Source organism: Canis lupus, chromosome 14 (genome assembly GCF_011100685.1).
Source record: "Canis lupus familiaris isolate Mischka breed German Shepherd chromosome 14, alternate assembly UU_Cfam_GSD_1.0, whole genome shotgun sequence".
NCBI classification, from domain to species: domain Eukaryota; kingdom Metazoa; phylum Chordata; class Mammalia; order Carnivora; family Canidae; genus Canis; species Canis lupus.
This window is the reverse complement of record NC_049235.1, coordinates 22,174,331-22,192,114: the sequence shown is the minus strand read 5'-3', so window position 1 is coordinate 22,192,114 and position 17,784 is coordinate 22,174,331. Positions and strand designations below refer to the sequence as shown.

General features: G+C 36.2%; 1 protein-coding gene across 1 annotated transcript in view; it reads right to left on the bottom strand.

Moving 5' to 3' along the window:
* Positions 1 to 7,703: 7,703 nt before the first annotated feature.
* SDHAF3 (succinate dehydrogenase complex assembly factor 3) overlaps positions 7,704 to 17,784 on the bottom strand; it is a 68,557-nt gene continuing 58,476 nt past the window's right edge. The window contains exon 2 of the mRNA XM_038556882.1: positions 7,704 to 8,965. Coding sequence (XP_038412810.1) covers positions 8,762 to 8,965 — 204 coding nt within the window. The 3' untranslated portion in view covers positions 7,704 to 8,761. The remainder of the gene's footprint in view (positions 8,966 to 17,784) is intronic.

Sequence of the window (17,784 nt, the reverse complement as noted above, 5' to 3'; positions counted from 1 at the left end):
GGACTCTTAGGGCCCATATCTTGGCTATTGTAAATAATGCTGCAGTAAACATAGGGGTGCATATATCTTTTCAAATTAGTGCTTCTGTTTCCTTTATGTAAATATTTGGTAGTGGAATTACTAGATCATATGGTATTTCTATTTTTAATTTTTGGAGGAACCTCCATACTCACATCCACAGTTACATCAATTTACATCGAGGGTTGTAGAAAACAGGGTTCTCTTTTCTCCATATCTCTACCAACACTTGTCTCCATTTAGCCATTCTGACTGGTATGAGTGATACCTCATTGTGGTTTTTTTTTGTTTTGTTTTGTTTTTTAAATTTATTTATTCATGAAAGACAGAGAGAGAGAGAGAGAGAGAGGCAGAGACACAGGCAGAGGGAGAAGCAGGCTCCATGCAGGGAGCCCGACGTAGGACTCGATCCCGGGTCTCCGGGGTCACACCCTGGACTGAAGGCGGCGCTAAACCGCTGAGCCACCCGGGCTGCCCCTCATTGTGGTTTTATTTGCACTTCCCTGATGATGAGTGATGCTGAGCATCTTTTCATGTGCCTGTTGGCCATTTCTAGGTCTTCTTTGGAAAAATGTCTCTGCAGGTCCATTTTTTAATAAAATTAGTTTTTTAGTGTTGAATTGTCTAAGTTCTTTATAAATTTTGGATATTGACCCCTTATTGGATATGTCATTTGCAAATATCTTCTTCCATCCACTGAGTTGTCTTTTTGTTTTGTTAATGGTTTCTTCCACTACGCAAAAGCATTTTATTTTGGTGTAGTCCTTTATTAGCTGACTTTTGCTTTTGTTTCCCTTGCCTAGGGATACTTATCCATAAAAACATTGCCAAGGGCAATGTCCATTTTACTATCTAAGGTTTCTTTTAGGAGTTTTGATTTCAAGTAATACATGGAGATCTTTAATCCATTTTGAGTTTAATTTTGTGTGTGGTGTAAGAAAGTGGTTCAGTTTCATTCTTCTGCATGTAACTGTCCAATTTTTTTCAACACCATTTATTGAAGAGACGGTCTTTTTCCATTGTGTATTCTTGCCTCTTTTGTTATAGATTAATTGACCCGTAGGTATGGGTTTATTTCTGAGCTATTTTGTTGTCTGTTTTGTTTTGTTTTGTTTTGTTTTCCAGTACTATACTGTTTTGATTAACATAGTTTGAGATTTGGGATTGTGATGACTCCAGCTTTGTTCTTCTTTCTCATAGAGTTGCTTTGGCTATTCAGAATCTTTTGTGGTTCCATGAAAATCTTAGGATTATTTTTTCTAGTTCTGTGAAAAATTCTATTGATATTTTGATAGAGATTATATTGAATTGGTAGATTACTTTGGGTAGTATGTATCTTTCCATTTAATTGTTTCATTTATTTGTCTTGTTTACAATCTCATTCATCAATGTCTTAGTTTTCAGAGCACAGGGCTTTCACTTGTGTGGTTAAATTTATCTCTTAGTATTTTTCCTTTTCTTTTTTTTTTTTTAAAGATTTTATTTATTCATGAGAGACACATAGAGAGAGAGAGGCAGAGACACAGGCAGAGGGAGAAGCAGGCTTCATGCAGGGAGCCCGACGTGGGACTCGATCCCGGATCTCCAGGATCACATCCCAGGCTGCAGGCAGCACTAAACCACTGCACCACCAGGGCTGCCCAGTATTTTATTTTCCTGATGTGATTGTAAATGGGATTTTTTTTAATTTCTTAATTTCTCTTTCTGCTAGCTCATTTTTATTGTACACAAATGCAATAGATTTCTATTAATTTTGTATCCTGCAATGTCACTGAATACATTTATTAGTTCTAATAGTTTTTTGATGGCATCTTTACGGTTTTCTGTACAGAAAACCCTAGGTCATCTGCAAATAGAGATGGTTTTGCTTCTTTCTTACCAATTTGGGTGACTTTTCTTTTTCTTATCTGATTGTTTTAGGTAGGATGTCCAGTACTATGTCAGATAAAAGTGGTGAGAATGGATGTCCTTCTCTTAATCCTGTTCTTAGAAGAAAAAAACTTAAAGCTTTTTACCAATGAGTATGGAAGATCTTTTTCCATCCTTTCACTTTCAAACTGTATGTGTCTCAGTTTTGAAGTGAGTCTCTTGTAGGCAGCATATAGATAGGTTGTATATTTTAACCATTCAATCATCTTATGTCATTTGGTGAATTTAGACCATTTACATTTGAATTATTGACAGGTATTTACTTACCACTATTTTGTTAACCGTTGTCTGGTTGTTTTGTAGATTTTCTCTCTTCCTTTCTTCTTTTGCTCTCTTCTTTTGTGGTTTGATTACTTTATTTAGTGTTATGCTTGGCTTCATTTTTCTTTATTTTTGGTGTATCTATTACAGCAAGTGGATACCAAGAAGATCTTGTATATAATAGTTTATATTCAGTTGATGGTTGCAATCAAACATATTCTGAAAGCATTACATTTTACATTACTACATTACTACCCCCCTCTATTTTTTATGCATGTCCTATATTATATATTAAAACTTATTTTGTGTATTTGACTAATTTTTATAGATAAAATTGATTTTCTACTTTTGTCTTTTAACTTTATTAGCATTATGAATGATTGATCTAACTTTACTGTATGTTTACTTATATCAGTAAAATGTTTTCCTTTCTTAATTTTCTTGCCTGTAGTTATAGCCTTTTATTTTCCACTTAAAAAGTCTCTTTAACATTTCTTATAAGGCTTGTTTAGTGGTGATGAACTTCTTAAACTTTTGCTTGTCTGGGAAACTCTCTCCCCTTCAATTCTGAAGAACAATCTTGTTGGGTAGAGTATTCTTGGTTACAGGTGTTTTTTTTTTTTTTTTTTTCCTTCAGCACTTTGAATATATAAGCCACTTTCATCTGGTCTACAAAGTTTCTGCTGAAAAAGAGGCTGATAGCCTTATGGAGTTGCCCTGATATTTAACTGTTTGCTTTGTTGTTGTTGTTGTTTTTTAATTTATTCATGAGAGACAGAAAGGGAGAGGCAGAGACATAGGCAGAGGGAGAAGCAGGCCTCCTGTAGGGAGCCTGATGTGGAACTCAATCCCCGGACCCCAGGATCACGACCTGAGACAAAGGCAAATGCTCAACCACTGAGCCACCCAGGGATCCCAATAGATTTGTTTTTAAATATGAGTTAGATATGCCAAATAGAATTTCAAACACAGATCTGAAGTTGAGAAATGAGATTTAGGTTGGTGTTATAGATTTGAGAATACAGTTAATATCAAGAGAAAAGCAAAAATGAATTATTGTGACCTCATCAAGATAAAAAGCTTTTGCACAGCAAAGGAAACAGTTAACAAAACTAAAAGGCAACCTACAGAATGGAAGAAGATACTTACAAATGTCTTATCAGATAAAGGGTTAGTATCCAGACTTTATAAAGAACTTATCAAACTCAACACCTCAAAAACAAAAAAATCCAGTCAAGAAATGGACAGAAAACACAAACAGATATGTCTCCAAAGAAGACATACAAATGCCCAACACACATATGAGAAGATGCTCAACATCACTATCAGGGAAATACAAATCAAAACCACAAGGAGATACCAACTCACCTGTCAGAATGGCTAAAATTTAACAACTCAAGGAACCACAGATGTTGGCAAAGATGCTGAGAAAGGGGAACCCTCTTATACTGTTGGTGGGAATACAAACTGGTGCAACCACTCTGGAAAACAGTATGGAGGTTCCTCAAAAAGTTAAAAATAGAGCTACCCTATGACCCAGCAATTGCACTAGTAGGTGTTTATCCAAAGGATACAAACATAGTGATTCAAAGGGGCACATGTACCCTAAGGTTAATAGCAGCAAAGCCCACAACGGCCAAAATGAATGACAGATGAATGGATAAAGAAGATGTGGCACACACACACACACACACACACACCCACCCCAGAATATTAGTCACCATGAAGAATGAAACCTTGCCATTTATAACAACATGGATGGAACTAGAGAATATTATGCTAAGCAAAATAAGTCACTCAGAGAAAGACAAGTATCTTATGATTTTACGCTTATGTAGAATAAGAAACAAAACAGGAACATAGGGGAAGGGAAAGAAAAATAAAGATGATAATAGAGGAAGGCAAACTGTAAGAGATGCTGAACTCTAGGAAACAAACTGAGGGTTGCTGGAGGGAAAGAACAATTGGGTAATGAGCATAAAGGAGGGCACTCGATGTAATAAGCACTGGGTGCTATATGCAACTGATGAATCACTAAATTCTACTCCTGAAACTAAAATACAGTATATGGTAACTAAATTGAATTTAAATATATTTTTTTAAAAGAGTACAGCTAATTGTAGCAATGTATTTGTAAAGTAAGAGTCCTAAAGATGAGTATTACCAAAAAAAAAAAAAAAAAGAAAGAAAAATCAAAACCATAAAGGACAGTTAGGCAGTATACAAACCAAGAAAGAGTGGTTTATTTTTTTTTAAGTTTCTTAATTTCAATATAGTTAACATATATTATATTAGTTATTATATTAGTTTCAGGTGTAAAATATAGTAATATAGTAATTCTGTACACTACTCAGTGCTCATCAAAAGTGTACTCTTTATCCCCAGCATCTATTTTACCCATCCCCATCTCCTTTCTGGTAACCATCAGTTAGTTCTCTATAATGAAGTCTGTTTTTTGTTTTGTTTTACTCTTGTTTTCTTTCTTAAATTCCACATGAGTGAAATCATCTGGTATTTGTCTTTCTTTGACTAACATTTCACATAGCATTGCACTCTCTAGTTCCATCTATGTTATTGCAAGTAGCAAGATATCATTTTTTTGTGGCTGAATAGTTTTCCTGTGTGTGTGTGTGTGTGTGTGTGTGTGTGTGTAAACCAACCACATCTTCTTTTTCCATCCATAGATGGACACTTGGACTGCTTCCATAGTTTGTTGTAAACAGTGCTGCAATAAACATAGGAGTGCATGTAACCCGTTGACCTCGTATTTTTGGATTTTTTGGGTAAATACCCAGCAGTGGGGTAACTAGACCAGAGGGTCTATTTTGAACATTTTGAGGAAACTCCATACTGTTTTCCACAGTAGCTGCAACAGTTTGCATTCCCACCAACAGTACACAAGGGTTCCTTTCTCTTCACATTCTTGCTAACACTTGTTGGCTCTTATGCTTTTAATTTTAACCATTCTGACAGGTGTGGGGTAATACCTCATTTTGGTTTTGATTTAGATTTCCCTGATGATGAGTAATGTTGAACATCTTTTCCTGTGTCTGTTGGCTATCCGGATGCTCTCTTTGAAGGAATGTCTGTTCATGTCTTCTGCTCATTTTTAATTGGATTATTCATTTTATGTGTTTTTATCAGTTCTTTATATATTTTAGATACTAGCCCTTTGTCGGATATGTCATTTGCAACCATCTTGTCCCATTCAGTAGGTTGCTTTTTAGTTACTTCCTTCATTGTGCAGATTTTTATTTTGCTGTAGCCCCAATGTCCCATGGGACTACATGAGAGTCCCATGTAGTCCCATATGAGAGCATGTGAGTGAGTTGGAGACAGAGGGGCAGAGAGAGAGAAAAAGAGAATCTTAAGCAGGCTCCACACTCAGTGCAGAGCCAAATGCAGGACTCAATCTCACAACCCTGAGATCATGACCTGAGCCAAAATCAAGAGTCAGATGCTTAACTCAGCCACACATTTGCCCTGCCCCAAAGGTTTATTTTTGCTTTTGTTTCCCTTACCTCAGGAGACATATCTAGGAAAATGCTGCTATGGCCAATGTCAGAGAAATTATTGCCAGTGCTCTCTTCAAAGATTTTTATGGTTTCAGAGCTTACATTTAGGTCTTTCATCCATTTTGAGTTTATTTTTGTGTAAGAAAAAAAGCTGGTCCAAGTTTCATTCTTTGGCATATAGCTATCCAGTTTTCCTGACACCATTTGTTGAAGAGACAGTCTTTTCCCCACTGCATATTCTTTCCTCCTTTGTCATAAATTAATTGACCATGTAATCATGGGTTTATTTCTGAGTTTTCCATTCTATTCATCTGTGTCTTGTGCCAGTAACATACTGTTTTAATTACTATAGTTTTGTAATATAACTTGAAGTCCAGGATTGGTACCTCCAATTTTTTTCAAGATTGCTTAGGCTATTTGGGGTATTCTGTGGTATCACATCAATTTTAGGATTTTTTTTTTTCAATTTTAGGATTTTTTGTTCTAGTTCTATGAAAAATGCTGTTGGTATCTTGATGGAGATTGCATTAAATGTATAGGTTGCTTTGGGTAGTATGGACATTTTAACAATATTTGTTCTTACAATCCATGAGCATGGAATGTCTTTGTGTCATCTTCAATTTCCTTTCATCAGTGTTTTATAGTCTTCAGAGTACCAGTCTTTCATCTCTTTGGTTAGGTTTATTCCTATGTATTTTACTATTTTTAGTGCAATTTTAAGTGGGATTGTTTTCTTTCTCTTTCTGCTGCTTTGTGTATAGAATGAAATGGATTTCTGTACAGTGATTTTATATCCTGCAACTTTACAAAATTCACTTAATCAGTTCTCTAGCAGTTTTTTGGTGGAATCTTAAGGGTTTTCTATATACAGTAAACAGGAGTGGTTTAAAAACAGTAAGGAATAGTTAATACCATCAAGCCTCACAGGATAACATATCAGTTTTGCAGTGCATAATATCCTATTGGTTTTGACAAGTGAGTTACATTAGTGAGAGCAGTGGATGAGGTTAAAAGAAAGGGAGACAGTGACATTGAGGGTATTGCTAAATGGATGGAGGAAGTGAAAGATCAGAGAAACTAGGACAGACTAAGGTAGAAGTGAAGGCAGTACAAGAATAACATTGAAAAAATTGAGTGGCCAAAATCCTAGAGTTCATAGTTAAAGACCATTCCCTAACACTGCCAAGTGCAGCAGTTCCCAAACTTTCTCAGTTTACATACTCTTAGTGTCTCAGTATTTACAAAGCATACCTACAGCAAAAACTAACAACAACAAAAACCCCAAAAATTCAAGTTTCATTTACTACATAGTTCTAATAACTCAGTTTTTATGCCCTAACAACTTAGTATTTGTTTGGACACAACACAGCTTTTCAAACTTTGTAATCATATTGAACATTTTTGTGTGATACTTTTATCACAGCAATTGCTAAAAGCACAGTTTCTCAAAGAAATGTCATCCAAAAGGATGCTGCAATGTAACAGTAAAACTTTGAAAAACCTCAAGCTAGTAATTTGTTTGGTGTCCAATAAGTATGGCTGTGATTTCCGGAAAATTTTTTATGAGTGGTTTAAGTGAATTTTGAACCATTAGAAAACCATCAGGTACTACATATGTCAACCATATGGATGTATTAAGGTCGCCAAAGTGATGGCAAGACTTGAGATGGAGAAGTATGAGCCAGTTGCCAAAGAAAAAGAATAGGGAAGTATAACCAGAAAGAAAATAGTACAAATGAAAGAATTAAGTAAAGGTGGCATGGTGATGGGTTGAAAGGGACAACAGGAGGAGATTCTGTGTTACAGTAAAAAGGATCCACAACTCCCACTTCACAAAACACAAAGAAGTATTGTCCTTTTGGGTGTTAGATGTCTATAAGCCAGGAAAGATGAAAAAGACTGTATTGTGCAGAGTTTAAGGATGTGATATATTTGTTCATGATGAAATGGTTCCTAGATACAAGCTAGATTTTAAACTCCTAGAGGGCAAAAGCTTTATTTTATTCATTTCTTATATTCCTGGGGCCTACAATGTAGACCCTAGATTATCACGGATTTACTGACTCCCTTTCAATGAGAAAAGACAAACATCAACCTCCAAACTGACTCAATGAGGGATACTAAAAAGGACTGAGGAGTCTGGCAGCCATACACAAAGAAAAAGCCCAATATGGCAAAAGAGAGTAAATATAAATCAATTATTAATCTGAAAAATGATCACTTCAGAATCTCAAAATAGACATACATAACTATTTTTTTTTGATTAAACATTTTAGGATATGCATGGGATTACCACTTGACTATTTCAGTGCATAATGAATTAAAAAAATTTATGAGTATTTTTATCTCCCCAATTATGAGGCAATACATGAGATTCTCAAGGTAACTACAAATTGTATAATTTAAGGGTTCATCTGTTATTAATAAACACTGTAGAAACATTACACTAAAAAAAAAAAAATTACACTACCATTTGTACGATAGATTATACCATGTGTGGTACTGAATCTTAAAGCTTCTTTTTAATCTTCCATTATATCTAAACAATGAGGGAGAAAGGATATTTACAAGAATAATCATACATGCATTATTAAAGTAGAAATGATGAAAATTTCAGGGTGACAATACATAAATAATAACTCTGTTGGAATTCCACATCTGTTATTATTACAATATACTCATCTACTGATGCTAAAACCATGAGGCTAATGCTTGAACAAAAATAGCATTAAATTTATACATAAACTTCTGGCAAAATTCTACAATTTTGTCCATTTTACAGTCATTCTTTCTTGTTTAGTCCAAAAATCAAATCCTATCTAGCAAATACTGTTACTTCAATAATCCAAAGTTTTGTCTACTAGTCATATATTGATCTATACATTGTCGATAACATCCCCAAGTAAAAGAATATTTCATTAATACAGGCATTCTCAAAGCCTAAAATCTTAAGAAATAAATTAAAAAAAAAAAAAACATGAGAGTTAAAATAAGGAGTTCTGAACTTAAAATGCTTTGCTAAGTTTTACTTGTATAGATTAAAATTCTGGTTTCCTAGATTCAGTAATACTAAATTGTCTGTTGGGTTTAGTAGCTTCTTGCATCAGCTCCTGCAACTGTCCAATTTGTTCATCACGAAAGTCATTAAGTTTTTCTTCCGGTAGGGCAGCTCCAAAACATACTTTTTCTGTTGAATTTTGTCTGTTTTCATTAGTTTGTTGCCATAGCACTGAGGCATACACCTAATAAAAAGACCAAAAAAAAAAAAAAAAAGTTATATATATAAAAGTAAGATATATATTTACTCATTTAATGTTAGAGAACTTAAAAAAAGTCTAATTCCAAGTCACTATTTTTCTCCCATCACTGAAGATACAAACAAAATGGCTGCTGATTTACTATTGGTGAAAATTTCAAATATATGTTATTTTTAGCACTGTTAAGAGTTTCAATAGATTTTAGCAAAGTTTTTAACCTGGAGATCTGGGGGGTTGGGAATGGCCCATGGATAGACTTGAAGAACATGCATAAACCACCCAAAAGTGATATGCTAAATTGTACGCACAGAACTACTGCAAATAGTTCTGGGGCTCTAGCTTTCCTCGGGTTTTCTTTTTTTTCTTTCTTTTTCTTTTTAAAAAATTTTTATCTATTTATTCATGAGAGATACAGAGAGAGAGAAAGGCAGAGACACAGGCAGAGGGAGAAGCAGGCTCCATGCAGGGAGCCAAGCCAGGACTCGATCCTGGGTCCTCAAGATCATGCCCTGGGCTGAAGGCAGTGCTAAACCACTGAGCCACCTGGGCTGCCCTTTCCTCAGGTTTTCAAAAGAGAGTGGTGGTTCTTATAGACTTAACAGTAGGTTTCAAAATGTATTGTTAATTCTCTTACTTTCAATTAAAACACTAATTCTCTCACACTAGAGAGAAAGTTATCAAATCCTTAACCTTTTAATATTTAATAATAATCTTTGTCAGGAAAAAATTCTCTATTTTTCATGCTGTAGTTTTTCTCTCATTCAATCAGCATCTTTAGTCTAATACTCCAACTACTGTTGTCTGGCACAAGTGATACATTTTTGAAGCAGACTTTCACTCTACAATCAATCCTTTAATCAGACAGTAAGTAACAATATATTTTAGTTCATGAAGTTAAAAGAATGTATGCACCCTCTAGGTAAGTAAATATTTAACTCTATATAATGCCACTAACTCTATCTAGTTTAATTAAATTGTTTATAACTGGACTGCCATTATTACCAAAGAAACTTTAATTCAAGACATTCCAAATCTTTACCTGTATTGAAAATATTTTATGTTTTACAGAAGTCAGTTTCATATAATAACTGAAAAAGAGTTGCACAAATGCAAGCTTTATCAATCCCACCTCTAAGTATATGCCCCAGAACAGGGTTTCTCAACCTTCACACTATTAACAAATTGGATAATACTTTTGTAGTGGGGTGGATGGGAATCTGTTCTTGCACCATAGGATGTTTTAGCAGTATATCTAGTCTCTACCCAGGAGATGCCAGTAGCACACCCTCCTCGGTCTTGATAATCAAAAATGCCTCCAACCTTGCTAACTGTTCCCTGGCTGACCCAGGTTGAGAACTATCATTCTAAAGAAACTTTCAAACATGTGACTGAGTAGCATAAGAAGTGTGGTACTACTTGTTAAAGCAAAAATTGGAAACAAGGGCAGACCCGGTGGCTTAGTAGTTTAGTGCTGCCTTCAGCGCAGGGTGTGATCCTGGAGACCCGGGATCGAATCCCACATCAGGCTCCCTGCATGGAGTCAGCTTCTCCTTCTGCCTCTCTCTAATAAAAAATCTTAAAAAAAAAAAATTGGAAACAATCTCACTGTACTTCTCAGTAGAAGAAAGAACAAATACACTAAGGTTTATTCAGATACTGCATCTTTTCAAAGAGCCAGGTCTTGGTTTCATTGATCTTTTCCATTGTTTTGTTTTGTTTTTTAGTCTCCATTTCATTTATTTCTGCTCTGATCTTTATTATTTCCTTCCTTCTACTAGATTCAGGCTTTGTTTATTCTTTAGCTCGTTTAGTTCTTTTAGCTAGCTAGCTCTTATAGGTGTAAGGTTAGGTTGTTTGAGATTCTTGTTTCTTGAGGTAGGCCTGTATCACTATAAAATTGTTTTCACTGCATTCCAAAGATTTTACTGTTGTGTTTTCATTAATCTCCATGTATTTTTTAAATTTCCTCTTGATTTCTTTATTAACTCACTGGTTGTTTGGCAGCATGTTGTTTAGCCTACTACATGTGTTTGTTTTTTCCATTTTTTTTCTTGTGACTGATTTCTAGTTTCATACCCTTGTGGTCAGAAAACATGCATGATACGATTTCAATCTTCTTAAATTTTTTGAGACTTAATTTGTGGCCTAACGTGACCTATCCTGGAGAATGTTCCATGTGCACTTGAAAAGAATGTATATTGTTGTTTTGTATGGAATGTTGTATATGTAAGTCCATCTGGTCTTGAATACAAAGCCACTGCTTATTAATCTTCTGCCTTAACGACTACCCAGTGATATAAGTGGGATATTAAAGTCCCCTACTATTATTATATTACCCTAAATTTCTCTTAGTATCTGTTTATATTTGCTTTCTGTATTTTGGTCTCCAATGTTGGGTATTAGATATTTACAATTCTTATGTCCTCCTGTTGAATGATCCTTCTATTATTATGTAGTGCCCTTCTTTGTCTCATTACCATCTTTGTTTTATTTTTTTAAGATTTTATTTATCTGAAAGAGAGCACAAGCAGGGGGAGTGGCAGAGGGAGAGGGAGAAGCAGGCTCCCCACTGAGCAGGGAGCCTGACATGGAGTTCCATCCCAGGACCTTGGTATCATAGGCTACCCGAAGGCAGATGCTTAACCAACTGAGCCACCCAGGTGCCCCACAGTCTTTGCTTTAAAGTCTATTTTGTCTGATTTGAGTATTGCTACCCAGTTTTTCCTCCCTCCCTTTTACATGGAATATCTTTTTCCATTCTTTCACAGTCTACATGTTTGAGCTCTGATGTGAATCTCTTGTAGACAGTATACAGATGGGTCTTGTTTTTTTTAATCCATTCAGTCATCTAATGTCTTCTGATGGGAGCATTTAGACCATTTACATTTGAAGTAATGGTTGATAGGTATGTAACTGTCATTTTGTTAAACTGTTTTCCAGTTGCTTTAGTTGTTCTCTGTCCATTTCTTCTTCTCTCTTTTCCCTTGTGATTGGTGAATTCCTGTGGTGTTATGCTTGGCTTCCTTCCTCTTTATTTTTTTGTGTATCTATTATAAGTTTTTAGTTTGTGGTTACCATGAGGTACATATATAACATTATATATAACAAGGATAAAGCAACTATATTAAAATGGCAGCCACTTAGGTTTGAACATTCTAAAAGAACTTTTTAACTCCTACTTTCACAGTTCATGTAAATGTTGTCATATATTACTTTTTATTCATATTTTCCCTACTTTCAATTAGGGCCTCCCCCTCCCACCTTAAGTCCCTTTAACATTTCTTATAAGGTTGGTTTAACTTTTCTTTGTCTGGGAAACTCTTTCTCTCTCCTTGCCAGGTAGGAAACAAAACAAAACAAAATCATAAAACCAAAAATATTCTTTCAGCTCTTTACAGGCCAGAAGAGAGGGGCATGATACATTCAAAGTTTCTGCCGAAAAATCAGCAGAGGCTTTATGGAGTTTCCCTCTGTTACTGCTTTAAAATTTTCTCCTTATCTTTAACTATTGATATTTCAATTATCATGTGTCAAGTGATGTGGACTTCCTTGAGTTCATCTTGTTTGGAATGTTCTGTAGTTCCTCAACAAAGATGCCTATTTTCTTCCCCTCTCTTCTCCTTCTGGGACTTCTATAATATAAATGGGTACTTGAGAGTCTAAAAGATATTTTGAATCATTTAAAAAGCTTTCTCGCTGTTCAGCTTGGGTGCTTTCCATTACCTTGTCTTCTAGATCACTGATCAGTTCCTCTGCATCCACTAACCTGTTGATTCCCTCTGATGTATTTTTCAATTCAGTTACTGTATCCTTCAACTCTGATTGGTTCTTTTTTTGTATTTTCAGTCTCTTTGTTGAAGTTCTTACTGAGTTCTCTTCAGTGAGCATCTTTATGATTATTACTTTAAATTATATCAGACATATTACTTATCTCCATTTCATTTGGAGTATATTCCTCTGTCTCATTTTGCTTGACATTTGGTGTTTGTTTCTATGAATCAGAACTTTCCTAAACTTGAAGGAATAGCTTTGTGTATGGTCATCCCTGGTGGAAGCTTTGGCTTCTTGGTGGTGACTTTGGCTGGCTGGAACAAGGTGGGGGTGGGAGGGTCTCAAAGCTCTCTGTTCAGAGGATATCCTGGCAAGATAGCTAAAATGAGAGAAAAGTGGGGTGCTCTAATGGGGCAGGGGCCCTGGAGTCCCAGGGACTTCCACGTAGGGGGTGTCCTGGTGGGGTGGTTGGAGCCAAGGTGAGTCCCAGGATGCTTAGTACAGTAGATGTGAGCTAGGAGGTCCCCAGAGCATACTGAGTAAGCCATCTGGAGCCAAAGCAGTGTGGCCTAGACTGTTCCAGGATGCTTAGCACTGGTATACCTTTGTACCTTGGCATGATGGCTGGAACAGCAGTAAGTGCTGACCATGGGTATTCTGATTTATGTTTCTCTGAGGCTGCCTTGGTGGGATGGCTGAGGCTGGTGTGGACTCGGGTCCTGGGGCTCACTGGGGTGATAGGTTAGCTAGGGCACCCAAACCATTCTCCTGTCCATGCTACCTAGGAGGAGGGGGAAACATAAACCAAGGCTCTTGCTAGCCCCTCCTACCCAGAGAGAATTTCAGCAGCTCCCTTCTTGTTTGGTCAAGTTTCTCTTCTTGTTCAGATCCTTTATATTGTAATAATAGTTGTTGTTTTTTTTTTTTTTTTTTTACCCCTTACTTAGCTTTTCTTTTCTTTTTTTTTTTTTAAATTATGATAGGTGACAAGGATTGAGGAGTGTACTATTTCACCCATTCCCCCACCTACCACCCCTCTGGTAACCATCAGTTAATTCTCCATAATTACTTGTTTGGTCTTAAATTCCACATGACTAAAATCATACAGTATTTGCCTTCCTCTGGCTTATTTTGCAGAGCATTATTTTCTCTAGCTCTATCCATATTGTTGCAAATGGCAAGATTTTTATTTTATGGCTGGGCAATAGTCCATTGTATATCCATACCACACTTTCTTTATCCATTCATCTATTGAGGACACTTGGGCTGCTTCCATAGTTTGGCTACTGTAAATAATGCTGCAATAAACATGGGGGTGCATGTATCCCTTTGAATTAGTGTTTTATATTTTGGAGGTAAATACCTAGTAGTAGGGTAACTGGATTACAGGATCTATTTTTAACTTTTTTTAAGGAAACTCTATACTATTTTCCACAGTAGCTGCAACAGTTTGCGTTCCCACCAAGAGCGCACAAGGGTATCTTTTTCTCCACATCCTTGCCAACACTTGTTTCTTGTGGTTTTGATTTTAGCCATTCTCATAGTGTGAGATGATACCTCATTTTAGTTTTGGTTTGCATTTCCCTGATGATGAATGACGTTGAGCATCTTTTCATGTGTCTATTGGCCATCTGGAAGCCCTCTTTGTAAGGATATCTATTCATGTCTTCTGCCCATTTTTTAATTGTAGTATTCATTTTGGGATATTGAGTTTTATCAGTTCTTTATATATTTTGGATACTAGCCTTTTATCATATGTCATTTGCAAGTATCTTCTTTCATTCAGTAGGTTATCTTTTCATTTTGTTGGTTCTATCCTTCACTGTACAGAAGTTTTTTATTTTGCTGTAGTCCCAATACTTTATTTTTGCTTCTATTTTCTCAGGAGACCCATCTAGAAAAATGTTGCTATGGCCAATGTTAGAGAAATTACTGTCTGTGTTCTCTTCAAGGAGTTTTATGGTTTCAGGTCTTACATTTACATCTTTAATCCATTTGGAGTTTATTTTTGTGTATGGCAAAAAAAAAAAAAAAAAAGGTGGTCCAAGTTTCAGCCTTCTGCATGTAGCTGTCTGGTTTTCCCACCACCATTTGTTGAAGAGACAGTCTCTTCCCCACTACATATTCTTTCCTCCTTTGTTACAGAATAATTGACCATATAATCATGCATTTATTTCTGGGTTTTCTGTTCTGTTCCATTGATCTATATGCCTATTTTTTAAATTTTATGTATTTGTTTGAGAGAGAGAAAGCACAAGCAGGGAGAGGGACAGAGGGAGAAGCAAACTCCCTGCTGAGCAGGGAGCTCCAAAGTGGGGCTCAATCCCAGGACCCAGGGATCATGACCTGAACCAGAGGCAGATGCCCAATGACTGAGCCACTCAGGTACCCTATATGTCTATTTTTATGCCAATATCATACTGTTTTAATTACTCCATTTTGTAATATAACTTGAAGTCCGGAATTGTGATAACCTCCAGTTCTGTTTTCCTTGTAGTTGCTCTTCTTTGTTCTGTGCCCCAGGGCATCTGGCGCTGGTGTGTGCTAGATGGTCTGAGCTCACTGAGGCACCAGGCCTGTGAAGATGCTCAGCCCCTGTTCCCATCTGTACTTTCAAAATGGAGGGGAAGCATAGGCCTGGTGCTCACCAACAGTTCTCTTGCCATTTGGCAGGATTCTAGGACTGGTTCCTTTACATTCTAGTTGCCCTTTTCAGCCATGGCTTTTTTTCTATAGTCTAGAGCAAACATATCTGCTTATCATCCCTCAGTACTATCCCTCCCCACCATAGTTTGCAGTGCTTGGGGTGGAGGTTCTCTTTGTTACCATGTAAAGAATAGTAAGAGAGATGGAAACATGGTATATCTATCCTTTGTTGTACAGAAGCTGTTCAGTCACCCCTCAGGTTTTTGTTTTTGTTTTTCAGGAGGAATTGCTCTATTAATAGTTAAATCAATAGGTATACCAATGAATAAATAGGTATACCTATTTATCGATATAAATAGGTATATCAATGTTGGAGGTAAGGTCTACTCATAGTAAACCATCTTGGACTAGAATTTCAGACACTACTTTATAACCCATTAACAGGTAAATAAACTGTCTATTTATCAGCATGGATGAATGTCTAAAACAGAATCCAAAAATTGTATTTTAAAAAGTTCTGAAAAGAAGAACAAATTTGGAGCATTCACAGCATCTGACTGCAGAACCGACAAAGCTACATTAAATAATTAAAACAATGTGATACAGGCTTTAAGATAAACATATAGACCAACAGAATAAAATTTAGAGTCCAGAAATAAACCCTACATATATGGCCAATTGATTTTCAACAAGAGTATCAAGTCCACTCAATGGGGTAAAGAATAGTCTCTTCAAGAGACACTCCTGAGAAAACTGGATCCCTCCCTCCCAGTATATACAAAACTTAATACAAAATCCATGAAACTTCAGATCTAAATATAGGAGATAAAACCATAAAACTCCTAAAAGAAAATAAGTCTTCATGACCTTGAATTTGGCAATGAATTCTGAAAAATGACCCCAAAACACAAACAATAAAAGAAATAAGGAGATCCCTGGGTGGCTCAGTGATTTAGCACCACCTTTAGCCTGGGGCATGATCCTAGGGACCCGGGATCGAGTCCCATGTCAGGCTCCCTGCATGGAGCCTGCATCTCCCTCTGCCTGTGTCTCTGCCTGTCGTTCTCTGTGTCTCTCATGAATAAATAAAGTCTTAAAAGAAAAACAAAACTGTGCCTTTAACAGAATCAAAAGCTTCTTTGCACATTATTAAAGTGAAAAAACAAACTACGGAATGGGAAAAAATAATCACAATCAATGTATTGGATGAAAACACCCAGCCTATAAAAAAACAAAACACAAAACTCCTATAACTCAACCACAAAAAGACAACAGCCCAATTTTAAAAGTAGACATTTCTTCAATGATGATATAGAAATGGTCAACGAGCATATTATTTTTTAAAATATTTTATTTATTTATTCATGAGAGATACAGAGAGGCAGAGACATAGGCAGAGGGAGAAGCAGGCTCCATGCAGGAAGCCTGATGTAGGACTCGATCCAGGGACTGACTCCAGGATCAGACCCTGGGCTGAATGAAGGCAGCCTGCTTAACCGCTGAGCTACCCTGGGGTCCCAGGTCAATGAGCATATTAAAAGACACTTAACATCATTAGGGAAATGCAAATCAAAGCCCTATTGTGTTGGCAAGAATCTGAGGAAAATAGCATTGCTGATGGGATATGAAATGGTACAGCCACTATGGAAAACAATTTGGCAATTCCTCACAAGGCTAAAGAATTATTGTATGACCCAGCAATTCCACTCATTGGTATATAACCAAAATAAATAAAAGCAGGAACTCAGAGACTTGTACTCCTCTGTTCATAACGGCCTTACTCACAAAGGCTAGTATGTGGAAACAACCCATGTGTCCATTAGATGAATGGATAAACAAAATGTGGTATAGATACAAGGAAATAATATTTATCCTTAAAAAGGAATGAAGTTCTGGTATATTCTACAACATGGATGAACTTTGAAAACATTATGCTAAGTGAAATAAGCCAATATTCTTCACAAAGAATATTGTAGGATTCCAGTTACATGAAACATGTAGAATAAACAAATTTAGAGGGACAGAAAATAGAACAGAGGTTACCACGGGCTGGGAAAATGGGATTTATTTCATAGCAGGCACAGGGTGTCTGTTTGGGTAAAAAAAAAGGGTTTGGGAATAGAAAGTGGTAACTGATGCACATTGTAAATGCAATTAATGCTCATGAATTATATGCTTTAAAATGGTTGAAATGGAAAATTTTATGTTATATACTTTTTTTAAATCACATTAAGAAAAAGGTTATGCAAGAAATTTTATATCAATTAATGGTGGAGTAGCTTTTATCAGACCAACTTTCCTGCAGATAATCTTGTAACTCCAGAGAACTATAATCAAACAACAACCCCAAGGCACTTGAGAACAACCAGAGTTACACAGAAAACAGA